A 27,381-nucleotide genomic window follows, 5' to 3' on the forward strand; every position below is an offset into this window, starting at 1 on the left:
GTCATTAGCGAACTTGGTTAGCCATAGTCCTCCTGTGTTTGCCTGTACTTCTGAGACGTATATGCCAAACAGTAGGGGTCCCAGGACCGTGCCTTGTAGGACATCAGTTGTGACAGGTTTAGAATCGGACCTGGAGCCCGGTATTCTTACCGTGTGAGTTCTGTCTGTAAGCCATTTGGCAACCCATCTTGTGACATAGGGGTTTATGTTTAGGCTGGTGAGTTTTTTTATAATTCTCGAGTGGGGAATGGTGTCAAAAGCCTTGGCGAAGTCAAGGTAGGCTGTGTGAACTACCTTCCCCTCATCTGTGGCCTTGGTAACTGTCTCAAAGAAGTCAAGCAGGTTTAGTAGGCATGGTCTGCCCTTAACAAAGCCGAACTAGGTCGGGTCAAGTGTTTGGAGGTTCCCAATGTCTTTGTTAATGAGTTCCATGATGATGCACTCCATAGCCTTGCAGACCAGGCTAGTCAGGCTTATGGGGTGATAGTTACAATGGTCAGTTGTAGCCCCTGTGTGGAGCGGAATAACCATTGCTGTGCACCATTCTATGGGCACGTAGCCTGTGGAGAGGCTGAGGTTGAACAGTGTGTTTAGGAGGGGGGTTAGTTCATTCTGTAGTTTGTGCAAGACTCAGCCTGGGACACCATCTGGCCCCATTGACGCTGTGCTTTTGGCTTTTGAAAGGGCTGTTTTCACCTGTGCATCTGTGATTTCCAGGACACTACACTTTTCAGGTATTGTTGTGGGCCCTTTTGTGGGTGAGAGGGGGGTGAAGTTTGCATTGAATCTATCTGCGAGGATGTTGGCAATATCAGTGATTCAGTATATTTTGTGCTATTTTGCACTAGCTCAGAGCATATCTGCAGGTTGCCACTTAGATTCATGACATAGCTAAAGAAGGCTTTGTGGTTATCTTTCAAATCCTTGGCTATTTCTCTTTCAAAGTTAGCCTTGGAGGATTTTATGAGGGATCTTAGTTTCTTACTGATACTGATCAGGGATGTCTTTCCTTCTTGGGATTTGCTTTTTTTCTGAACTAGTTTCCTCCTTCTATTGCATAGTCTGTTTATTGCAGGGGTCCACCAGACTGGTTTCCTTCTCTTAGGGGAGTGAGTCTTGGTTTTGCTAGGGATGGCATGATCCATGCATCCTTGTAGGTGCTCATAGAGTGCATTTGTAAAGGTTCCTGCATTTTGGACACTGTTATCCTTTAGCGTGGGGGCTGTGAAACTTACCACCTCTGTCTTAAGTAAGGTGAAGTTTGCTATAGAAAAGTTTTCACTGTGATTTCCTTGGTTGGAGGTGGTGGTGTGATGTGGACATCCAGAGTGATTAGTTTATGGTCTGATCTAACCAGTGACGGGTTGACCTGTGGTGTGGAACATCTGTCGCCCATGTTGGTGATGACCAGGTCCAATATGTTTTAACCTCTGGTAGGGGTGTTTACCAGCTGATCCAGGGCATTTGAGTTGATGAATTCCAGGAAGCGCTGGACCTGGGAGTTTGTACTTGAGTAGTTTTCCAAGTTAACGGTAGGGTAATTGAAATCGCCCAATATCAGGGTGTTTGGTAGGACCTTCATGTTTTCCAGTGTGTCCAGAAAGGCAGGGTGGTAGTCCTGGGTCATGGAGGGTAATCTGTGGCAGGCCACAATTTGCATTGTAGATTTGCCTGATGTTAGTTGCACATGGATGATCTCGGAGGTATCATGCTGCACCGCTAACCTGGAGGTGTAGGTATCCTTGATGAATATGGATACACCCCCTCCTTTTGTGTTTTGGTCGATGTTCTGTGGCCAAAATGTGTGGTATGAGTTGTAGCCCGGTAGTGCTGGGGTGCTCTGTGGAGCCTTGAACCAGGTTTCAGTTACTGCACAGATGTCGACGTTCTCCATACTGCAGAGTGCTTCAAGTGCATGCATTTTGAGATTTAAACTCCTGGCGTTGAGTAACATAACCCTAATTTTTTATTTGTGCTGTTTACAGAGGTGGGTTTGACTTTTGAGCCTTGCCTAAAAAAGGCACTATGGGGGCAGCGAGAGCCTTGGCCAGTATTCAAAAGCCTAGGGGTGACAGGTGCAAGCTGTCTCTTGCGAAGCAACGAGGCCTGTCGAGCATGTCGTCCCAGGCTGACAGACACTGGATCCCCTTTGAATGACACCAGAAGCTTAGCCAGTTGTTGAAATTGATATTTTTTTCTTTATACTGCGGTATCATTCTTGGTGAGGGCAGGATGCTACTCAGGGTCAGGGTCATACCAGCCTGGGCTGCACGATCAAAGAGCTCTTCCATGTCTCTTTTCATGTAGTCCAGGGAGATACGTTTCAGGTCATTCACACCAACATGAACAATGACAGAGTCATATTTGTACTTGTTCTGGTGTGAACTGAGTGCTTGTGTTATGTGGCGGATTCTTGCTCCTGACAGGCAGGTAACAGTAACCTTCTCCTTGTCCAGCCTAGTGAGTGGGACGTCAGTGTGCCTGACTATAGAGTCGCCTATTACTAGTGTGTTAGATATGTTATTTCGCCTTAAGGGCTGTGGTTGTGTGGCACACTGATTTTGTGTTTTATGTGCTGTCTGCTTTGTGACGGGAGGTGCAGGTTTTTTGGGTGTCTGCTTTGGGGGTCTGTGATGTTTTTGCAGGTTTTTATTTAGAGCCTCCAGGTATGATTTTGTGTATTTATGTGTATTTTTTGCCATTGCTGGTTTAGTATGTCTATGTGAGGCTGGAGGTGTGGTGTAAGTGTTAACCTTCTCCTCATGACTGCCTGTTCCAGTCTTGGGTGGAGAGAGCTTAGCCTCCAATTTAGCTATATAATTGCATCTCTCGCATATGTTAATGTTTTGTGGTAGGAAGAGTGGTTTGGCTGTGTACATGAGGCAGCTGTAATCTTGCCTCAGGATACCCAGGTTCACCAGCTGGACTGGAGAGTATACCTGAAATTGCCCTTTGGTCATGCCTGAATAGTAGGGTGAGCTGCTTAGTCACTTGGTTGCTGAGGGGGTGAATAATAAGCCTTGCCCTGCTGGGCAATCAAGTGTTGGGGTATATTAGAGCTTGCTATTAGGTCTGAGCAAATGCTGGACTGTAGGATGCTTTTTAAGTGCTTAGGTTGAGAGTTAGACTACTTTCAAGTAAAAAACTGAAGAGGATACTTGGTGGAGCCGGGATAAATTTAGCACTAGCTAACCGGCACTGCCCAGATGTGTAACTGGTGCCAGAGCCATGGCCTTAAGCTAAATGCCAAAAAATGTATAGTCATACCCTTTGGGAAAAACAAGGTAACCCCTAATTACCACATAGGTGGTAATCCATTAAACACGGAAGAAGTTATCAGGGACCTGGGGACCCAAGTTGACAGTAACCTCTCTTTTGACACTCACATTGCCAAAGTGGTTAGGAAGACCTTCTACATTGCCCACCTGATCATGAAGGGATTCACATCCAGATCAGGAGAGGTCATTGTACCCCTGTACTCTTCACTTATCAGACCAATGATTGAGTACAACGTCCATTCGAATGTACCTTACCCGACACCTGCAGTAGTTGGAAAGACCCCAAAAGTTCCTCACCAAAAGGATAAGGGGCTCAAACATATGTCATACGATGCCCGACTGAAGAAACTCCAGCTCTATTCAGTCGCATACCGTCTGCTCAGAGGTGATCTGTGCCTGACATACAAGGTCATGTCCAACCCGGAATTAATGGACATGCTCCACCTCAAAAAATCCAAATACACCAGAGCCACGAGAGCAAGAGACTTAAACCTCAACACGGATATAAATAGGACGTGCTGGAGGGACAGATTCATCACCCAGAGACTCCCTACACTATGGAACAGAATCCCAGTCCATGTGAGGCAGAGCCCCTCACTGACTCTGTTCAAGAGAAATCTTGATGAGTGGATGGGAGATCGTAGGTTTACCCCGGGAATCATCTCTGTGTCACTGCTGGACAGAGGCACAGCAAACTAATGGGTATAGTATTCTCATCCTAAGGGGTGGTGAAAGCCACACACTCTCTGGCTAGGCTTATAAATGCCCTAGGGCAGATAGCCTAGTATGAACCTATGAACCTATGAAAACCGTGCAAATGCGGTTTTCACAGCAGGGAAATGAAAGAGATAGAAATTAGCCCAAAATGGCCTTTAAACTACTAACTTCTGGGCTGGAACCACTCCTCCAGGGATAGATGGCTGCTCAAAGCTCCCTCTCTCACAGGTGAACAGAGAAACCTCCCTCTATCCAAGTAAGGTATAGGCAGCTCAGAAAATTGTAACACAGCCCTGAATTCAGCACTAGCCTGAAAACTGGATTATACTAGCTTAGAAAGGTGGGAAACAAGGAAAAAAAAATTTTTTTAAAAGATAAGGCAAAAACAGTAAAAAATACACTTAAAACCGCTTTAAACAACTACAAACAGTAAAACATACACTTAAAAGAGCTTTAGATGACTGCAAGCAATCAGAAAAGTCTTTTAAACAAAGTGGATTCTGCATGTCCTCCCCACGGTCTAGTGGCGTTCGAAAGACATGCGTGAATGGGCGTGCCTTCATTGAAGGTTGGGCATTGGGCTGACATCTCGGCACCATAAAAATCGACTGCCAATCATTAGCGGACCGGCGTTCCACTGTGGCGACCCCTAACCGGGAAAAGCCAAAGGAAAAACAAGAACAACCCAATTAACCCATAAAAAAATCTCAAAACTGAGCCCTGTTCCTGTAGTCTTCAATCAGACAAGTTCTAACTGCACACACCTGCCTCTGGGATGCAGGGGAACCTTCTCCAAAAAACAAGGCCTAGATTAGTGCTTAAGTTATACAAACAAAGCTAGATTCAGCAGGCCTGGATCTAGCCTATGCTACAGCAAACAAGTAACACCAATTTCAGTAAGAAACTGTTTAAATATGCAGGCACTATAAGCCTTTAAACAGAAAGTTCCAGCTCAGAAGGGCAGAGTCCAGCCTCTTCTCCCACAAGAGTGCAGACCACGAACCTTCTTAATGTAAAATAACTGGCCTGAAGCCCAAGTGCTTAAACCAGAACTAATACACTTTTAGAATAACAGACACTGAGACCTCAATCAGCAGTTCCCAACTTAGAAGGATGTAAGCTACCTGTCCTGCCACAACAGTGCAGACCACAAACCTTCTTAATGTAAAACAACAGGTCTGAAGCCCAAGTGCCTAAACCAAAAGGGTTAGAATGATACTTACAAGCAGTAATAAATACAATTCAGTACTTTTAAGATGACGCAAAGGCAAAATAAAGTAGAAAGAAACACAAATACAGTAAAAGCAGATGAAAAAAGTGCACATTTTTTTTTTTTGAGTGAGCAAATGAGATGGGTCCAGGAGGAGTATCCATATGCAAATTTACAAGAGGGGCATGCAGTTTCAAAGCCACCAAGATTAACACCAAAACAAAAGCAGGGAGGCTGGGTGGGGAACTAACTGAAAACACAGAGCCACAACTTCCAACTAGATAATATTCAATGCAACACAAATAAATCAATTTAAATGCTTTATTATTTGAAAAAAGTGCAGATAAAGATTTACTTAAATTCACTTATACGTCCAGTTGATTTGATTTCATGTAGGTCTTAGCTGGCCAAAGCTTGGAGTTTAAGTAGAAAATAATCCAAAATGTACCACTTATATAAAGCAGAAACTGAATAACAATGAAGTAAACTACCCCCTCTTATCACTGGCTATTCAGGAATTCTAACAAGCATGAACTGAAAAAACTGAGCCACAACTTCCAGCTAGATAGTATTCAATGCAACACAAATAAATCAATTTAAATGCTGTATTATTTGAAAAAAGTGCAGATAAAGATTTACTTAAATTCACTTATACATCCAATTGATTTGATTTCATGTAGGTCTTAGCTGGCCAAAGCTCAGTAAACTAGTACTTGCTTTAATGAAATTTGGTAGTTTGTTCCATGCATCAGTTACTCTGTCAGAGAACCAATTAATACACTTCTCATTCCTATATAATCTTATACATAGGTTGTCTGATGATTCTCTAGTACTTTTTGATAACCCCAAACATTCCCAGAGGTAGCTGTCTCTAAATGCCTATATACCTGAATAAGATCTTCTCTTAGATATCTGTGAGACACTGTACAAGTTCAGATATTTTACTCTTTCATAATAACTTAAATTTTCACATCCATGGATGCTTGTGGTATATTTCCAATGTGTTACCATCTTATGAATATTCTCATTATTTTTACAAGATATTTTTTTCCAATGTCCAATAGAATGATATGTGCTGTACCTTCGGAGATGAAGAAAACATTATGAGTTTATTCTTGTTAGGTGCTATTACATGTCATATTAGTTCTAGCTATATTGATGGAGTTCATGCTAATCTTATTATAGTGGTACCTACACTCATTTAAATGGTTGATTTGTTTTCTCTTTGTGTCTATTAGAAGCATCGTACCTATACATCAAATGTAGAAAAGCATCCTTATAAAAAGGTTTAGCATATATTTAGAGCTGCCTCCTTAAGTAATTTAATTGATTTGTTTATTTAATGACTTAATTGTTTAATTGTGAGTATTTTAGTATATAATGGATGTTTTTTTACTCATTTATTGTAACCTGATGAAGCGCGCCATGGTGGTGCGTGAAAGCGCTTGTTTCTTTTTATATTAAATCTTTTTATGCACTTCGTGGTGGTTCCTTACAGTTTTTCTACATATTTCCAATGTACTCATTCCAATTTACTCATGCTTGTTTTCTTATAAGGTTTCCATATTGTTATTCCATACTCATGTTTGGGTCTAATGTAACTAACAAACAATGTCTTCATCATTTCTGATTTCCTAGACATTATAAATCTTTTTATACAACCTATAGTTCTATAACTGTCATTAACCAATTGGTTGATATGATTAGAAAAACTCAAAGCTGCATCTACCCATATACCTGGGTCCTTACATGAGTCTACAGTTTCAATCAATGTTTATAGGTTTATAGATTAGTACTACGCTAATTGCCCTTGTGGGCCATTTTAAGCCTAGCAAATTATCCCATGTGAGAATCAAACCCTGCACCTTGTGTCTGCAAGGTAAACACCTTAACCATTCTGCCATCCTCCCCCCCAAACAAATAGCCTCTGCTAGGCTCGAACACAGAACCCCACACACCATAGGCAAAGTTGTGCTGTATTAAATATTCACCTTTCAATGTATGTCTCCCAAGCCTCATATGCTTAGTTTTTATTGTATTTATCATCATATTATTCTCATGTGCCCAAATGGTTACTTTAGTCAAGTTCTTTTGCAGACATGCCTTATCTGTAACACATGTAATCAGTCTACCTAATTTCAGGTCATCTGCATATAGACTGTAGAACACTTCAGATGACAAAGGTCTGAAAGATACAATCCAAACAAAAAGGGCCTACGACAGAGCCCTGTGGGACACCCTGAATATAACCAAGCATTTCACCTGTCCAGTTGCTGTACGATACTTGCCATGTCCTATTTGTGAGGCAAGCAGCTACCCATCTTATCAAGAGTATATTGATACCTAATTGTTCTAATGTATTGATGTGTGTTTTGTGCATGACTCTGTCAAATGCTGAAGTTAAATCAATATAAATTCCATCACAGCACATTTTTTCATTCATAGCTGTTACTATACTGTTATAGAACATCACGGTACAAGTCGTAATAGATCTGTTTTCAACATTTGCATGCTGATATAAGGTTTCAAGTCACATCCTATCCAATTTTGACAGTATCTTACCCAGTATTACATTCTCCATTATTTTTCCACAACATGAAAGTAGACTCAAGGGTCTATACGACTCTGGGTTTGTCCTAGTCCCCTTTCCCTTAAATACAGGTTTAATAAGAGCATGTCTCCAATCTTGAGGAATTTCCCCATATTTGTATGACCTAGTAAATAATAGATGTAATGGTACTGCAAGTCGTTGCTGAAGTGTTGTCAGGTTATTGCTACTAATTCCATCCTCTCCATCTGCTTTGTTTGGATCCAGTTTGCATAGTTCTTTTTCAATATAATCTAATTTGATTCCAGTATATGAGGTTACCTGGATGTCACTAGGACAACTTATCACCCCCTTTGTGGAGCCAAACTGCTTTGTATAAGATTTTGTAAATATATCTATAATCTGTTGTGTCTGAGAAAAATTTTAGAATCTGCACACAGTTTATCAATGTGTTTGTCTTTACTCCTTCTACATTTTATGTATCCATAAAAAGGCTTCCTATTATGCTCAGTATCTTTACATAGATTTTCTTCAATTTTTTTCTTGATCTTGTCTCACACTATTCTTAATTTGTTTGTCCAGTTTGTTTATTTCAGTTTTCAAAGTTAGATCCTGATGTTAATTTTTTTTTTGATTTTTTGCACTCAAACAATCTCTCTTTCATAACTTTCCACATTCCATCTGGTGGTAAAACTTGCCGTGAAGTAATTTCTTTAGGAATACAAATAATGTCTAGTAGGTTCCGTTCCCTGGTAGGTTTTTTTTACAGTCTGAAGCAGTTGTTGTTCCATAACATATCTTGTAATTTCCTTAATAATGTTGAATCAATATAATTTCAGTCTTCTTCTCCCTTTTGGCAGTTCCCATTAAGGGTCACCACAGCAGATCATCTGTTTCCATTACTTCCTGTCCTCTGCATTTTGCTGTGTCACACCAACCACCTGCATGCTCTCTCTCACCACATCCATAAACCTTATCTTAGGCCTTCCTGTTTTCCTCTTACCTGGCAGCTTCATCCTTAGCATCCTTTTCCCAATATACCCAGCATCCCTCCTCAGCACATGTCCAAACCAATGCAATCTCGCCTCTCTGGCTTTGTCTCCAAACCGTCCAACTTGACCTGACACTCTTATATACTGATACCTAATCCTGTCCATCCTCGTCACACCCATTGAAAATCTTAACATCTTTAACTCAGCCATGTCCAGCTCTGTCTCTTGCCTTTTTCTCAGTGCCACCTTCTCCAACCCATGTAACATAGCTGGTCTCACTACCCTATTGTAGACCTTCCCTTTCACTCTTACTGGTACCTGTCTGTCACAAATCACTCCTGACACTCTTCTCCACCCATTCCACCCTGCCTGTACTCTCTTCTTCACCTCTCTTCCACACTCATCATTACTCTGAACTGTTGATCCCATGTACTTAAACTCATCTACATTTGCCAGCTCTACTCCCTGCATCCTCACCATTCCTCTATCCTCCGTCTCATTCACACACATATATTCTGTCTTAGTCCTGCTGACCTTCATTCCTCTCCTCTCTAGAGCATATCTCCACCTCTCCAGGGTCTCTTCAAAGTGGTCCCTACTCTCACTGCAGATCACAATGTCATCTGCAAACATCATTGTCCACGGGGCCTCCTGTGTGATCTCATCTGTCAACCTGTTCATCACCACTGCAAATAAGAAAGGGCTCAGAGCTGATCCTTGATATAATCCCACCTCCACCTTAAATGTATCCATCACTCCCACCGTAGACCTCACCAATATATTTCCAGTCTGTTTGTGGTAAATTTAAGTCCCCAGCTAATATTATTTATTCTTCCCTCCTGTGTTACTGCAAGAAATGTATGAAATCCTCTAGGGCATCAGCACTTGATTTTGGTGGTCTGTATACTCCAGCAATTGTTATATGTTCCAGGGTTGTCTTCTTGTCACAGTTACACAGTTTGTAATATTGGTGTTATCATTGAACATGTAATAAGCACAGGTCTCATAACTATCTTTAATCCCTATCATAGTACCTCCACCTGACTTTTTCCTAGAATGTCTATTACAGTAAAAACATTTATCCCCTGACAGAACTGGTTTCCAGTCATTTTTCTTTAACCATGTTTCACAAACAATAACATCAATCTTGTGGGAACACAGCAAATTTTCCAGTAAAAAAAACTTTTATTATTAATGCTCCCAGTATTAACAACCATCAGAGATGCATCAAATGTTGCTATGAAATGATAAATGTTCGACCTGGCAAAAATCCTGCGTAGTGTTTGTCAGATACTGCAAAATAATCTGCTGCAAAAATTAATTTCCCAGATCTTGACAAATGTATGCCATCCTGTCTGAATACATGTGCCCAAAACTAGGGTTGGGTGCTCTACACATTTCCATTTTTTAAAGTAGGAGATTTTTCCATGTATGTATTTACCCAAAACAACTTTTCGTTCACAGTGACCTGACTATCCTTTCTATATGTCATTTGTGAAAAATATGTCCTAGCGCCAGTACAAACTATACAAACTGCACTATCTAAGATGGCTGTAAGTTCTCTACTAACAGAGAGTCCTTGCAGATGAGATAATTTGTACCAACATGAATAAAAGCAGATCCATACTTCCTTACATTAAGGCGCTGCAAGGCTTGTCTCACATCTTCTATTTTTTGTTCCTGGCAAGCATAACACTATTCGATGTTCATTATCTTCTCCACAAATGTAAGTATCAGTTCCTCTAATAATTGAATCTCTAATTACAAGAATATATTTTCTGACCAGATCTTAGAATCTTCAACTTCTAATACAGTGATATCTGCTCTACCAGTTGTTAGAAAGGAATGATCTTCATCACCATTAGTCTTATTAATCCCACTGTTTTCATTGCATATTAAATTTGCAAGCATACAGTTGTCATTCAGCTGATTTTGTACATCCACAGCTTGAACCATGTAGTCAATATTTTTCTTTTCTTTTTTCTTACAGTAATGTTCTTCAATCCTTCCATGTTCAATTTTGATTTCTTCCTTTTCACCTGCCCCTTGCCTCTTTTTTATACCTTCTGCAAACATGTTGCCTTTTTTTCTGTAGACTATAGGTTTTCCGATAGAAACATGATTATCATTCCCTGTAATCTGTGTGGCACATCACAAAGCATTGTCTTTTTCAGTATGTATTCTCTTTACTTTACAGACATTTATCAATTTCTTTTTTTTCCTTGTTATTTGTTGTGAACGTCTTCCTTTCTTTCTTTTTTTTTGTTTCCTGAATCCTCAGATTGCTGAATACTTGCATCAAGAATTCCAGAGTTGTCAGTGGCATCGTATTGTTTCATAGGGGATGAATGGTCTTTACAGAGAAGAGACACATCATTTCCTACATATGTTTTATTTGCTTTTTGCCTAACGTTATGTTGCCAGTCCAGTTATTAATGTATGTAACAAAGTTCTCCAAGCCGTGCCAATTTCGCAAGTGCAATCATAATACATTATTGTAGATTTATTTCTGATAATGGTAAGTAAATCATCCAACTTTTGACATGAGGAAGGCAGATCACCAGTGTTATCAGGTGTTACCTTTAAATATGCATAACATTTATTACACTGTACAAGATATTTGTGCTTTAGCAAATCATTATGGCATACTCATTTAAGGAATCCATGTTCAGCTTCAAACAAATAAAAATTAAAAAGAAAAGAATAATCAAAATCAGTAACCACAGAATTCAAAAAGAACTTAAGTCAACTTCTGTTAGAAAAATCACACAAGCAGTATACGACTAAATACTAAAGTAAGTACAGTAGAGTTGTTCTGACCATAGAAGTTATGAAAGTCAGACAAAAGCTGTAATTCCTTTATGTCATGTGTGAATGCACACAGTAGCTTCTGCTCACTATCGTTCACAGTTGAACTTCTTTTTAACAGTAAAGATCAATGAATCACATATCAAGATAGGATTGTTTAGATAAGCTCTGGATTGTCCTCTTGGCAGTCTTTGTGAATTTATAGCTGACTGGGCCCCTTGGGATGGCTAGAGCTTGCCTGTCTAAAACCTATTAATTTCTAACAACCAACAGTGAAAATTAAAGGTAAAACAACAAAATATAAATCAAAGTAAATCTTCTTGCCTACACCCTATCCCTTCCTTCATATAAACAGTGAAAAACAGTGGTAAAAAAATAAAATAGAAATTCAAACAAAACCTCTCTTACCAGTCAACTCCACAGTAAATCATAAATGAAGACAGGATTGTTTAGATAAGCTCTGGATTCTCCTCTCTACAGTCTGTGTGAATTTATAGCTGACTAGGCCCCTTAGGATGGCTAGAGCTTGCCTGTCTAAATTCTGTCCCTTTCTAACAACCAACAGTGAAAATTAAAGGTAAAACAACAAGATATTTATTTTACATTTTTTTTATTTTACATTTGTTAACCGGGCTAGTCCAACTGGAATTATTTCCATTTTCAGCAGAGGCCTTCTTCAACACTAATGCCATCCCAAGGGGCCCAGTCAGCTATAAATTCACAAAGACTGCCAAGAGGACAATCCAGAGCTTATCTAAACAATCCTATCTTGATATGTGATTCATTGATCTTTACTGTTAAAAAGAAGTTCAACTGTGAACGATAGTGAGCAGAAGCTACTGTGTGCATTCACACATGACATAAAGGAATAAAGGAGATATAAATGAAAGTAAATCTCCTTGTCTACAATCTGTCCCATTCTCCCTACAAACAGTGAAAAAAGAGTGGTAAAAGATAAAATATAAATTCAGATAAAATGATCTTACCAGTCAGCTCCTTAAATCACAAACCAAAATAGGATTGTTTAGATAAGCTCTGAATGGGTCTACTTCAGTAAAATCGAATTACCACAATGTCGAGTTCCATTTCATTGAGACCAAGTCATCGAAACTTGACTATATCGAAAAGTCACATCATTGATTCACGTTTCTTCAAACATATTGTTGAAAAAGTTCCCATAAACCATTGTGAAATTAAAGAGGTAGTGCTTTAAAAGACGTAACTGTATTTACATTTTTTAGTACCATTGCTATAGCACTTAAGTAGTTAACATTGATTGTGATGCAGTTTTAAGAGCAGTTCCTGCATTGCTCACGTGCTCACAGTTTTTTTTTGCATGCAAAACAGTATTAAAGAAAAACATTATTGCCTTCTAACATTTTGAATGGAGATTGCGGTACAGTTATCACCATCATCATCATCAGCTCCCCTTTTCCCATTTTTTCTACACGGAGTCAAAGTATTGTGTTAACCCTTGCCAACTCTCTTGATTCAGTGCCACACTCCTGCCTTCTTCAACACTAATGCCCAACTGTCGCAGATCTTCTGTCACACAATCCATCCACCTCTTTGCTTGACATCCTCACTTCCTCTTACCTTCTTCTTGTCTCTCTCAAATCTTCCTCACCAGATTGTCTTCTGATTTTTTCCACGTGTCAAAACCACTGTAATCTATTCTCTTTGATCTTTTCTGCAATTGGAGCTACTTTGGCTTCTGCTGTTGTGTCCTCATTTCTTCATCTGTCCCACAGTGTACATCCTACCACCCTACTCAGGCATTTCATTTCCATCACCTCTAGCTTCTTCAACTGTTCTGCCTTTACTGCCCAGATTTCTGTACCATTCAGTGGTACTGGTCACATCACTGTCTTGTACACCTTACTTTTTAGCTTCTTTGGCGTTCTTCTCTCATAGACTACACCTGGCATTCTATGCCAGTTGGCTGCAGCCCGTCTGATTCTAGCTTTTACCTCTTCATTCAGACTTCCCTTCTCTTCAACCACCACTCCCAGATACTTGAAGCTGTTTACCTGTTCCACTATCTTGCCTTATATCTCTCTTCTCAGCTTTTTCTGATTTCCCCAATTTGGTGCCATTACCACCATCTTATCTGTGCTTAGTTTCATCCCATGTGCCTTCAGTTTGCATTCCATTCTCTTAGCCTTTGCTGAAGTTCTAGTTCAGAGCCTGCTTGTAATGTCACATTGTCTGCATACAGCAACTTTGTTGATCTGCTGCCTTCAACCTGTTTGCTAATGTAGTCCTTCATCAGTATGAACAGCAGTGGTCTCAGAGCTGAACTGCGGTATATATCCACTCCCACTGGGAGCCCCTCTGTGAGGCCGAACACTGTTTGCACTTGAGTCATTGGGTCTTTGTACATAGTCTGCACTAATTCTACCAATGTTTCTGGGACTTCAAACCACCGCAGTACTGCCCAGATCAGCTTTTTGGGGCCTTGTCATATGCTTTCTCCAAGTCTAGGAATGTCCAGTTGGACTCTCTCCTCTAACTTCTTCTCAAATATCTGTCTCACTGCAAACATCTGGTCAGTTGTGTTGCATACTGATCTGAATCTGAACTGCTCATCTCCCATCTTACATTCTGCTAGTCTGCATATCCTCTCCAGAACTTTCATGCAATGTGATAGGAGTTTGATGACTCTGTACTACCCACAGTTGTGTATGTCCTCTTTCTTCTTGTACACTGGCATGAGTATGCTTATTCTTCAGTCATCTGGGATACGCCTTTCTCTCCACATGGCTATTAGTACCCTCGGGGGCCATTTCTCCCCATCTCACCCAGCATCTTTATCATATCTGCTGTGACCTCATCTGAGCCTGCTGCTTTCCCTGACTTCATCTTCCTTAGTGTTGTTCTTACTTCTTCTAGGGTGGGCTTCATGTCTTCTCTCATTGTAGGCTGTTTATGGGGTAGTACAGCTTCTATGAGGTTTTCTTCATTCAGAAGCTGCGGGAAATACTCCTTCCATCTGCCTTTGATATCCTGTGGACTAGTGACCAGGTAGTTGCTGGCATCCTTTATGAAGGGTGTCTATCTTCATTATCTTTCTGTCTTTCACCACCAGCTTTCCTTATGTACCTTATTTCCGCACCTGGCTCAATCACATGTCTTTTCTGTAGTCCTAACACATGCTGTTTTTAGGCGCTGCCATTCTTGTTCAACACCACTTATTTCCTCCTATTCTTGGGGTACTAGAGCCTGAGCAATTCCTTGAACTGTTGTACTTTCTCTCCAGTCAACTTCCAGGTCTTCAGTCTGGTCTCCGTTGACCTTAGAGCCTTCTCTGACCACTGCTTGCAGCTGATTGTGGCAACTAGTGGTTTATGCTGTGGGCCGAATGTTTCACTGGGGATGACTTTGCAATCCCAGTGCCTTTTCCATACTAGGAGGAAGTCTACCTTAGTTGCATGCTGTCTACTCTTGTATGTGATCTTGTGACTGTCTTTCTGAACCATGTGTTGGCTACTATCAAGCCATTTGCCAAACAGAAGTCTAGAATGGCTTTCCTGTTGCCCCATCTATGTGGACCCAGGCACTCCTCATAACCTGTTCTGTCTGTCCCAATATGTGCATTCAAGTAACCCATTATCAATACCAATTCATGTTGTTCTGCTTTATCTAGTAGATCCTGCAACTGCTGTCTGAATGCACTCTTTTCCTCACTATCACAACCCTGCTGTGGGGCATAGGCTGAGATTATGAATACTGCCCTATCATTACACTGGAGTCTGATTGCCCCGGGTCTTTCATTGATTCTGATGATATCCCTCACTGCCTTCAAAAGCCTCTCTCTCACCACAATTGCTACACTATTTCTAGCCTGTCCCTCTCCTGAGTAGTAGAGTCTGGATCCCAAGCCAAGTGGCTTTGCTGCACTACCCTTCCATCTCATCTCTTAGATACATAGGATGTCTAGCCTCCTCTGTATCATCATGTCATCCACTTCCAAGCTGCATCTTGTCAGTGAAACTACATTAAGTGTAGCAATTCTCAGTTCATGTTTGTCAGGTTGGTTGTTTTTTTATGTCCTGCTTTTGCTGAACAGAGCTATCCCAGGTAACCTAGGCTGGGAACTAGACACTGGCCAGCCAGCAGCTTATTGACCCAAGGCTGCTGGACTTTATGGCAGGCACAAACTGGCCAATAGGGGGCACATATACCCCTCCTACCGTTAGCAAGGGTCCCTGGCATAGGTCAGAGTAAGTCAGGTCCTCAATCCACTTATCACCAGTAACTACCCATGCCCATCTTGGCGACATTAGTCAACATGGCCGAATCATCTAGAGCCATATTTTACACCACTGAGTGGCTTATCCCTGCCACGGTGCACATTCTGTGATACGTATTTTCCTATCTTGACAATACTGTGTACCATAGTAGATGCGCAAAGTAGTTGGTCTGTGCAACTCTTCCCTGTATAGGGCACCATGAAGAGTCTGTGCTGCTACCCACAGCTCTATTTATTGATGAGTTTGAGGTGGAAACACTCAACATGTTTTTTGGATGTGGGAGAAACCCCACAGAGACACAGGGAGAATGTGCAGACTCCAAACAGGCATTGGTCAGTGTTCAGGATCAAACCTTGTACATTGTGCATGGGTGACGAAGACCTTAACTATTATGCCAACTGGTCGCAGTACAGTGGGGATCGGGAAATTTACCCTTACCCCACTGTAGTACGATTTTGGAATTGGTATATAAAATTTAGAGGGGATGTGGGGGGTGCAGAGGGGCACATAGGTGACAGATTATTGCAATAAATGCATGGCAAAACAAAAAGAAAAGAAAACATGCTACAATTATCAAGGGAGATAGTTGAGAAAGTTAAGGAAAAGATTACTTTAACTGGGAAAATGAACTAAATAAATAGCAAAAGCAAAATGCATCAGATAAAGAAGAAGAAGGAGAATCCAGGAAATCCATCAGAAGATAATGGATCTGGATAAAGAAGAAATAGCAAGAACAGTTAGGGAATGGGGTAAATATTTTACAGATTTACTACAGAATGAAAACAAGAGATGGTCCTGTAGAGTTGTTCAGACAAAGAAAAAAAATGGAATTCTCAAATCACTGCTTCTCTTAAGTTTTCCCAAAAGTGAATGTAGAAATAGCAGAAATGTTTGGAGAGAGTTGATCCAAAAACTTTCACAGAGGACAGGATTATGAAAAATGTTTAAAGCTAAGTGTAAGCAAGGTTTTGGGGTCAGTTAAACCTTACCTTAAGGGTTCTCATCAAACTAAAAATAGAAAGAGTGAAACCACACTGATCTGCTTTAACCAATCATGAGAATATGGTGAAGTAATCATTTTAGAGAAGAGCACTCGAAATAGTGAGAGCTAAATTGACCTATGTTTGCCTAAATTTTGCAGTAGGGGGAAATTATGGAATCTCTTCCCAAAGTAAGATTTGTTTGGTACCGACAGTCTGTTGGAGGGTTGGATATATTATGTCATAATTTTGTAGTGGGAGATCAGATCAGAAAACTGTTAAGACTTGAGTGCATAAAATTGTAAACTAAGTTGTGGTGTGCATGCAACTTATCTAGACTTTGAATGCAAACTGTCCCACAGTATAAATTTTGATCAAAATCACCTTAATTCATCCACACTATTCAGCACCCTCTTTGTAAATGCCTCAGTAAAATGTCCCAGAAATGTTGTACAGTTTTGATGCTAAAATAATCTTATTTTCTAGATACTTTTCTTTTAGGAAACTGATGGGGTGGAGTGGATTGTGTAAAGTGGGTCAGTTTAGAGTAATGAAAAAAGTTACAAAGTAATTTAACCAAGATCAAGTTACGGGCATAAAAGGGACTCTAATGTATGTATTTTAGATGATTAGAAGACAGAGGGAGTATTGTAGGGGCTTAATAAATATTGTACATGAATCAATACAGTGTAGGAAGTCAGAATCATTGGAGAGGGATCTACACAAGAATAATGAAGCATAATTTAAAACTGGAGTAAATGACAGAGAGAGTATTGTAGATGCATCAAATAAAAATAATATCCTGTCATATGAGCTAGTGAATTTAACAGTAGTGGTGGAAATTAAAGTGACATGGGGCTGTGTACAAGAGAAGGAAGATGATGAACAAAAAAGATAATATTGTCAAGCCTAATCTAATTTAAAGGGTCGACTGAATGAGCCGGGTGGCTCTTATGTACCGTAACATTCTATGTATCTGTTAACCTCATTGATACCGCCGTGACTTACTCCGGCTTTTGCTTAAGCCAGTATTTTGGGGAAGAGATTCCCAGTCATGGTCCCATTGAGGTAATGCCAGTTCCTCAGGGCCATCCTGTCAAGCAGTCACTATTACCAAGTGCTGTCAGTGATCAGAAATCCCAGTCACTGAGATGCATTATTTCACTGTTGGCTTGCTGACTTAGAGATTGCCAAAACATTGAGAATTGCAAGTAGTTGCACAGTTGCAATTACAAATTAGCAACTGTTTCTATAGTTGCTGTTGCATACATAGTAGCAGCTGTTTCCTTGTCTTTGTGGATTCTTGGAATTAGTTTATGTAAGTAACAGAAGTTGTAGAGGTTGAAAAAATGTTGACTTATTTTTAGTGTTTCTGATTATTTTGTTTTGGGTGATGTGTATGTTTGCTCATTGAATGTTTCCTTCAATGTTTTGTCTTCATTCCTGGAGGTAAGATCATCAGAACTGTTGATAGTACTTGGCCTGCAGATTACTTGACTTGTCAGTGGTTCCTCATTTATTGTATAAAATTGTGGTATATGCAGAATGAGTGGTGTGTGTGTGTGTGTGTGTGTGTGTGTGTGTGTGTGTGTGTGTGTGTGTGTGTGTGTGTGTGTGTGTGTGTGTGTGTGTGCCTGAGTGTATCTGTATGTCTGTGTCAGCTGTAGAAAAGAGAAAAAACACAGAGAATCACTGCTTCTGTACAAGCACAAGACACACCAACAGTGATTCTCTGCAGATTTCTACAATTTCAGTCAATTGTGATTCAGCAAAATGAGATTCAATCAAAAGAACTGCACCCATATAAATATGTATATACATCAATTCACATATACTTGTGTGTGTGTGTGTGTGTGTGTGTGTGTGTGTGTACGCGTGCGTGCGCGCACCTGTGCAAAACACATATATAATTAAAAGTACACCATATATATGCGATACAAAATGTGAAGGCCCAAACCACGGCTGTCAATGACCTCCACAAGTAAAGCAGTTTTCCACAGTTGAATAATAAGTGCTTTCCCAGCATTCAAGCTGCTTCGTCAAACAATCCAACGCAACAAGGTACACCATTTTTAAAATCCTCTAAACTTATAAAATTCCACATTTCATTATGTATGCAAAATACTTTAAAGACCTAACACACATGTAACTAAGCTTACACATGGAATATGTATATTGTTACGATAAATAATAAAACTGTTGAGACTTTTGAAAAAATATGCCAAGAGGAAATATATGAATGTTTTGATAATAGGGTGACTGGCAAATGTTTTAATAATTTGAACAAGGATGAAAGACTAGCACTTGAAGCTTTGCATAATGATGCTACCATTTCCATTAGACCAGCTGACAAGGGGGGACCTGTCGTTGTAATGGACCACACATTTTATTGTGATACAGTGATACATTTGCTTGATAATGTGGATGTGTATGAAAAGATAGATAGGTCACGCATTGACAGTATGGTTAGAAGTATTTATGATGACTTGCATGATTGTATGTTATGTCATATGATATCTCAGGGATTGTTTAAATATTTTATAGTAGATGAGCCTATTAGCCCCATTATACAGGGACTCTTCAAGATACACAAACACCTGACATGCCCACCCATGAGACCCATAGTTGCAGGGAGAAGGTGGTGTACTGAGCCGTTATCATTGTATGTTGAACAATTTTTAAAACCAGTACAAGAAAGGAATGAATTTATATTGAAATACACCAAACACTTCCTGCAAGATTTGTTTCAGTTTACTAGGGGTTTTGATGGGTGCAAGGAATGTTTGCTGATTACTTTTGATGTTCAATCCCTTTTTACAGCAATACCTAATGACATGGTTGTCAAATTACTTAGGGAGAATCTGATTGATGATGGACAGTATGCTGTCAAGTTTATAGATACCTTGTGTCTATTCATGAAGTTAATATTAGAGAACGTTTTCATATGTAATCATAACATCTACCGCCAGAGGGATGGGGTAGCAGTGGGCACATCCTGTGCCAACAGCTATGCTAATATTGTTATGACTGGATGGGAAAAGCAGTATCTCATGATTGATAGGTTCCATGAACAACTAGTTTTCTATCTCAGATTCGTGGATGACCTGTATGTTCTATGGAATAGGAATGAAACCTCATTGAAGTCACTACATAATTTCATGAATCTAGGGGCTATAGTAGCTCGATTATTGACAAAGCAATTACCAAAATAAAAAAGCGGGAGAGAGACAATTACCCCAGGTGCAAAAAAGTTGGTAATACATATGATGGAAGTCAGACTGGGATTTATTTTGTATCTACTTATTGTTGCTTTAGTGACATTCTAACAGGTTTGGTGAAATACTATTGACGGTACATGCAATGTAATGGAGATTCTCAGTTATGGTTAACTGAGAAACTTAAATTCTCATTTAGGGTGGGAAAAACTTTCTAGTGAAAGATAAATGTATTATGCCTAATGTTAATGTATATAATTTGAGGTTTAACTTTGGCACCTATGTATGTAATAGATGTAAGGCTTGTAAACATATTGTGAATAGTTTTGGGAATATTGGTGGACGTAGATTTGCAGTGAAAAGTTTTTTCAAATGGGATACCACTTGTATAATCTATGCCCTTAAATGTCCATGTAACAAATTTTATATTGGTCAGTCCCAGAGAACGTTCAAAGTAAGACTTCTTGAACATATAAGAGATATAGAAAACTTTAAAGAAACTAATTCTGTGGCAGTTTATTTTCATCAAGCACATCAGGATTCATCTGTGGGTTTACAAGGCACCATTTTAGAAAAAAATGGATGCAGGGAGAAGGTGGTGTACTGAACCGTTATCATTGTATGTTGAAAAATTTTTAAAACCAGTACAAGAAAGGGATGAATTTATATTGAAATACACCAAACACTTCTTGCAAGATTTGTTTCCGTTTACTAGGTTTTTTGATGGGTGCAAGGAATATTTGCTGGTTACTTTTGATGTGCAGTCCCTTTTTACAGCAATACCTAATGACATGGATGTCGAGTTACTTAGGGAGTATCTGATTGGTGATGGACAGTATGATGTCAAGTTTATAGATACCTTGTGTCTATTTATGAAGTTAATATTAGAGAACAACGTTTTCATATTTAATCATAACATCTACCACCAGAGGGATGGGGTAGCAGTTGGCACATCCTCTGCTAACAACTACGCCAATATTGTTATGACTGGATGGGAAAAGCAGTATCTCATGACTGATAGGTTCCGTGAACAACTGGTTTTCTATCTCAGATTCGTGGATGACCTGTATGTTCTGTGGAATGGGAATGAAACCTCATTGAAGTCACTACATAATTTCATGAATCTAGGGGCTATAGTAGCTCGATTATTGACAGAGCAGTTACCAAAATAAAAAAGAAGGAGAGTGACAATTTCCCCAGGTGCAAAAAAGTTGGTAATACATATGATGGAAGTCGGACTGAGATTTATTTTGTATCTACTTATAGTTGTTTTAGTGACATTCTAACAGGTTTGGTGAAATACTAAAACAAAGAAAGCTCTGTAGATTCAGACACAAAAACAATGTTCCAAACTGCGAAAACCGTTTAATGAAGCGTTTTTCGTCGCTTTCAGTAAAGCAGCTTCTTCAGATCTTAGAGGTTTGGTCCTTGTGCCTATTTATGAAATTAATATTAGAGAACGTTTTCATATTTAATCATAACATCTACCGCCAGTGGGATGGGGTACCAATGGGCACGTCCTGTGCCAACAGCTACGCCAGTATTGTTATGACTGGATGGGAAAATCCATATTTCATGACTGATAGGTTCTGTGAACAACTGGTTTTCTATCGCAGATTCGTGGATGACCTGTATGTTCTATGGAATGGGAATGAAACCTCATTGAAGTCACTACATAATTTCATGAATAGCAGTATAAGCTTTTTGAAATTCACTATTCGTAGTCCGTGCAAAGAAACAGAGGTCTTGGATGTGAAGGTTTCAAAGGGTGCAGAAAGTGAGTTTGATACTTACATTTTCAGAAAAGATTGTTATAGGAACACATACTTGCAAAGGCAGAATATGCACCCCACCCATGTATTTAAGAACGTCATTAAAGGGCAGGGTCTTTGAGCTTCTAGATTAATGCGAATGATGCAGGGTTCCATCAGGAACTGATACACCTGAATGATAGTTTGAGAGAGAGAGAGTGTGTGAGAGAGAGTTACAGTAAGAGAGAGATGGATGATATACTGTCACAGATACACATGGTGAGGAGTGAACAAGGGAAACCGTATTTCTCTGATAGATCTACACAAGCTGTTATTAGAAATCAGAGTATAGAGACAATGTGAGTCCCACTAACATACTCTAGTAATATTAGAATGATACAGGATATATTTACTAGGAATTGGTACATTTTATGTACAGATGAGCAAGTTAAGTCAGTGGTTGGTCAAATACCTAGGTTTGAGTTTAAAAACAAAAAGTCACTAAAAAGAATGTAGTGTCACACGAAGTCAGATAGTAGCAAGAGAATAGACAGGGGTAGCTTGGGTACATTCCCTTGCAATCAATGCAATTTCTGCCATTTGATTGACAACAGCAGTAAGTTTACACATCTGGATCCTGGTAGAACCTTGAGGTTCAGAGTACAGGCTGATTGCAATACTGCTCATTTAGTTTACCTGGTCTGCTGCCAAGTTTGCTATTCGTTTTACATTGGTAAGACAGATAGAAGGCTTAGGGACCGGATGATAGAGCATGAATATAATATTAATAGATGTTCAGATAGCAATGCATTGGCAAAGCATGTTACAATGCATGATTCCACCTACTCCTTTAAGCCATGGTTATTGAAAATATCCCACTCACTGAGAGGGGAGGGGATGTTAGGAACAGGGCAGAGATGGCGGAGTTGAGAAGTAATAGAATGAGAGCTACCACAGGAGAGGCCTTAATGATAAAATATGTATCAAACCCATACTACAAGTTAGAGAACTCATTAAATAGTGTCTAAATACTCCATGCTCATATGTTTATGTAAGAGTGTTCATCATTATTATTAGTATTTTACTTTCATATTTTTGTATTTTTTATATGGGATTTGTAGTATTTGTTTGTGTGTGTGTGTGTGTGTGTGTGTGTGTGTGTGTGTATATATATGATAAATACTGGGTTTTTTCGTAAAACTTGCTTTAGGAATCCCCTTTTGAGTAGAACTAGCATGCACCCTAACTATGTTTTTCGTAATTTGATACGTGGGCAGGGCATTAGAGCTTCAAGACTGAATCCAATAAATGAAGGTTTTCAGTCTGAGATTGGATCATTGGAACAAAGGTTATTACTGCGAGGTTATCATAAGAATGAGATATTAGAAGGCTGGGCTGACTTGGAATACCTCAGGGAGGGTATGGCAGCCTCATATTATGGCCCTAGGACTGAGAAATCAGTGGGATCATCAGATTTCCCTAGCAATCAGCATGGATGGGTGAAGGTTCCTTTATTCTTTACATGAGATCATAAGTCACTAAGTGACCTGTTTAGGCAGTATTGGTCTATTTTACAGGTCGACCCTAACATTGGTGATATCGTTGGTCCTAATCCTTCGTTTTTGTATAGGAATAGGATGAATTTGAAGAGGCTGTTATGTGGCAATAGGGGATTGAATGTTAAGTCAGTAGAAGTAGGTGTTACGCTGCCATGCGGCAGTTGTAACTTCTGTGAGTTAATTAATACATCTGAGATGTTTGATCATCCCGACTTGGGAAGGAGAGTTACGTTTAATGTAAATGGGAATTGTAGGTCTACGAATGTGGTATATTTAGCTGAGTGTGTTTCCTGTAAATCTTTCTACGTAGGGAAAACCAATAGGTCGTTACGGGAAAGAATAAGAGAACATGTTTATAGTATACGGAAGAGCTCTGAACACAATGCCCTGTCAAAACACGTTATGGAGTGTGGTGATATACATTATTTTATTTTTAGGGTTATTGATATCATAACACCCAACATTAGAGCGGGTGATATTCGCAACCACACTGAGTACAGAGAAACCAATTGGATGATTATTTTGAGGGCTGATAGAGGTTCTGGACTGAATGAACGAGCATCTATCAAGCCCTTGTTGAAAAACGTAGGATCCCTAAGTAAGTGTTGTTCTAGGATGAATCGTTAGTTTGCTCTGCTGTGATTTTTATGTTTTTATATGGTGTATAGAAGACTGTCACTAGAGTTATGTATTGTTTATTATATGTTAGTCCCTTATTCTGATATGTACTGTGCTCTTGAGGAAAATGGTTAAGTTGATTAGTATGACATTGGGACTGGTTGATTTGAATTGTATTTTATCTATATATATTTGCTGTATTGTGTGTATTTTAAAGGTCTGAAGAAGCATTTTATGCAAAAGTGCTTACCTCATATTTATGGATATAATAAAACACTTTTAAGACGAGATTTTATTGCCTTTTATGCTGCTGTGGTCGCTCCAATACCAGTTTATTGTTTATATATAATATATATATATATATATATATATATAGATATATATATATATATATAGAGATATATATATATATATATATATATATATGGGTTCCGTCATATGTTCGAAGTTCCACTACTTCAAACCCCACTTCACTGAGTCCACTTATTCGAAGTAGTGAAGCTTTGAACATTAACTTCGGCAGTCACACTACAGCGCGGAATGGGATTATTCCCTTTTCCCCGCTGTAGTGCAGTCTCGGAGTTGGTATATTTAAGTAGGTGGGATGGGGGGGTTACATCCCCCCACATGGGGGTTGCAGTGGGGCTTGCCTCCCTGCAAAAACATGTTTTAGTGTTTTTATTTTTGTTTTGGGTAGGCTGGGGAACTAGACTTCAGCAAAAGTGCACTTTTGTTTAAGTGGACTTTCGCTGAAGTGTAGGGTCTACTGCTTAATTTCGAAGAAGTGTATTTTCGATGTTAAGCAGTAGACCCATATATATATATATATATATATATATAAATATATAGATATATATATATATATATATATATATATATATATATATATATATATTCCATGCATATGCTTAGTTATATGTGTGTTAAGTCTTGCATATATAATGAAATGTGGAGTTTTATTGGTTGAGAGGATTTTAAAAATGGTGTACCTTGTTGTGTTGGATTGTATGATGAAGCAGCTTGAATGCTGCAAAAGCGCTTACTATTAAACTGTGGAAAACTGCTTTACTTGTGGATGTCATTAACAGGCGTGGTTTAGTCCTTCACATCTTTTTATTGCATTTTATCTTATTTTTGCATTGGATTATTTGCCTATACTGCTGTTATTGTTGTTTTCTGCTTTGCACCATGTATATGTTTTTGCATATTAAGATATTGGATAATTTACAAAATGTGGTATAAACTAAGTTAAGTTGACCTAACCCATTTTTTTTCTGAATTCTGTCTCTAGCAGAAGAAGATGGGCATAAATCAGACATGGTCAGTGAACGAACTGAGGCTTTCACTACTGCACGAAATCTTCTGGCTTCTGGAGCAGATGCCATTGAAAGAATTATGTCTTCTTACAAAGAGGTATTGTGCAGGAGTCTGGGAAACTAAGTATAAAATGGAATAGTTGCAATGTTAGAAACGATTGACTTCTGTATTTCTTAACCATTGTGTTTTGTCTACATATGTCGAACAGTTATCAAATGCTAGGGTTGGGAGTAGAAATGGCATCAGTACAATGTCTGTTTTATTTTTCTCTATGTTTTTCACTTTTCCTTTATTTATTTATTTAGTTATTTATTTTTGCTAGAAATGTAATCAACATTTTCTTTGCTATGTCTTTTTTACATAATATAAATTGTCTCTTACTCAGGGCCAGCCTTGGGATACATAGTGCTTGTGTTCTAAGGTAGCCCTTCTTACTGGTGGCCCTCCTAATAAGTTGTCAAATTATTGTAAAGTTTTTTGTGCCCACCCTAAAGATATTGGTGCTTCCTTTGTCAATTCAAGGCATCCTGGACAGCTGCTTGATTTGTATGTCATTAAGGCCAGCACTGCATGTACAATTCATGTAGCAACAGAGCTATGTACAGTGTCTCTGTTTTTGTACAAGGACGTGTTGGTGCCTCTTGCACAACACAACAGGACAAAACAAATTCCTGAACCCTTTTTTGAACTTGTAATATAGGGAAGCCTGATTTGGGAACACGTTCCAGCTTAGTGTCTGATGCAAGGCAAAGGGCACTCGGAATGCAAGACTGCTGGGTGAATGATTTATGAACAGACTCACAAATCCGATAATCCATAAAACATGAGCTGCCATAGATCACCAAAATCATGCTTTTTACTGAGCATACCCAGTGTGCCACACATTGCTATAGCAGGCTAAGCACTATTGCAGAAGTAGAGGTGCAGATGCAACAGTACATGCTACAGTGCAGGAAGCGCAGCATGACAGGTCATGTGCACCAGTAATACAACACAGTAATGACTGCCTTAACAATTCTGACAATGTGACATAGAGTCATTGTGTGTGTGTGTGTGTGTGTGTGTGTGTGTGTGTGTGTGTGTGTGTGTGTGTGTGTGTGTGTGTGTGTGTGTGTGTGTGTGTGTGTGCAGCCCTACAATAGGCAAGAGGCCTATGTTGTACTTCCCTAGAATCATCTACACAAGGCTTCCAATGTGGGTATGTGTGGAGTCCCCCACTCCCACAATACAAGTTTGGAATTACAGCACTGCAGTACAAACATAGTAAGAGGCATCCTATACATGCTTCATATTCCGTATGATCATCCTCTGCTACAGTATTGCTTGAAAGAGACGAGGCATTTGCATTTGCAGCAAATCCCCATGGAGCTTTACTAGGCTAGCAAACTTAGCTGATGGTAACTTGAACTACCCTTTCCCACTCCCCCTACAAACTCACAGACTCTTCTCCATAGCTACAGTCCAACACAGGAGGAGATTCTAAAAGATACATGAGCACACCACTCAAAGCATTGACACCATAAAAGCATTGTGGACTGCAAAGTTTTTTGCAATGACATCGCTAGTAGATGTAGGTTACAGGTCTCCCCACAGCAGAATAAAAATACAACTAATGTATCTCAGCAGAAAAAAAACTATGCTACTCAAGGGCCTCACAATGAGTAATGTCTACTGGACAGCTGTAACTCCCCCTTGCAGGACACAGCAGCATATATCTCAGCATATGTCATTTATGTAGAATCAAACAAAACCATTCACATGTAATGGATGGCAACAGTGAATAAGACAGATGCAGTCTTTGGCCTAAACAGGGCCTGTGTCTCCATGCAACAGAAATCAAACATTCTCATGTGGCAATTAACCTTGTGCTTAGCAGCACTTGCAAGTCAAAAATCCTCATTCATGTTCATATAGCCCCAAGACATTTACACCCAAAAACCCAACCCCCTTCCCAACACACTGTCAGGTAGTTCAATAAACAACATGCAGCAACTGCACACATTCAAAACAGTAACCAAAGTGAGTAGTGACCATTCCCCAGTCAGTTGGCTCATATGAATTGTCTGTAAATGTACCTTTGTACACAGTTATAAAGGTACTCCACTGCTTGCTCAGAAGCAAATTCTGTAGCATGT

At 39.4% G+C, this 27,381-nt stretch overlaps 1 protein-coding gene across 2 annotated transcripts in view; it reads left to right on the top strand.

The window, feature by feature from the left end:
• Positions 1–27,381, top strand: part of ABCD2 (ATP binding cassette subfamily D member 2) — a 949,133-nt gene that overhangs the window by 403,769 nt on the left and 517,983 nt on the right. Inside the window, exon 3 of one of the 2 annotated variants that reach the window (XM_044066760.1) lies at positions 25,221–25,342. In XM_044066760.1, the coding sequence (XP_043922695.1) occupies positions 25,221–25,342 (122 nt within the window). The remainder of the gene's footprint in view (positions 1–25,220; positions 25,343–27,381) is intronic. The other variant, XM_044066761.1, reaches the window with a different exon arrangement.

Source organism: Protopterus annectens, chromosome 3.part1, assembly GCF_019279795.1.
Source record: "Protopterus annectens isolate FY-2018-M chromosome 3.part1, PAN1.0, whole genome shotgun sequence".
NCBI lineage: Eukaryota > Metazoa > Chordata > Ceratodontiformes > Protopteridae > Protopterus > Protopterus annectens.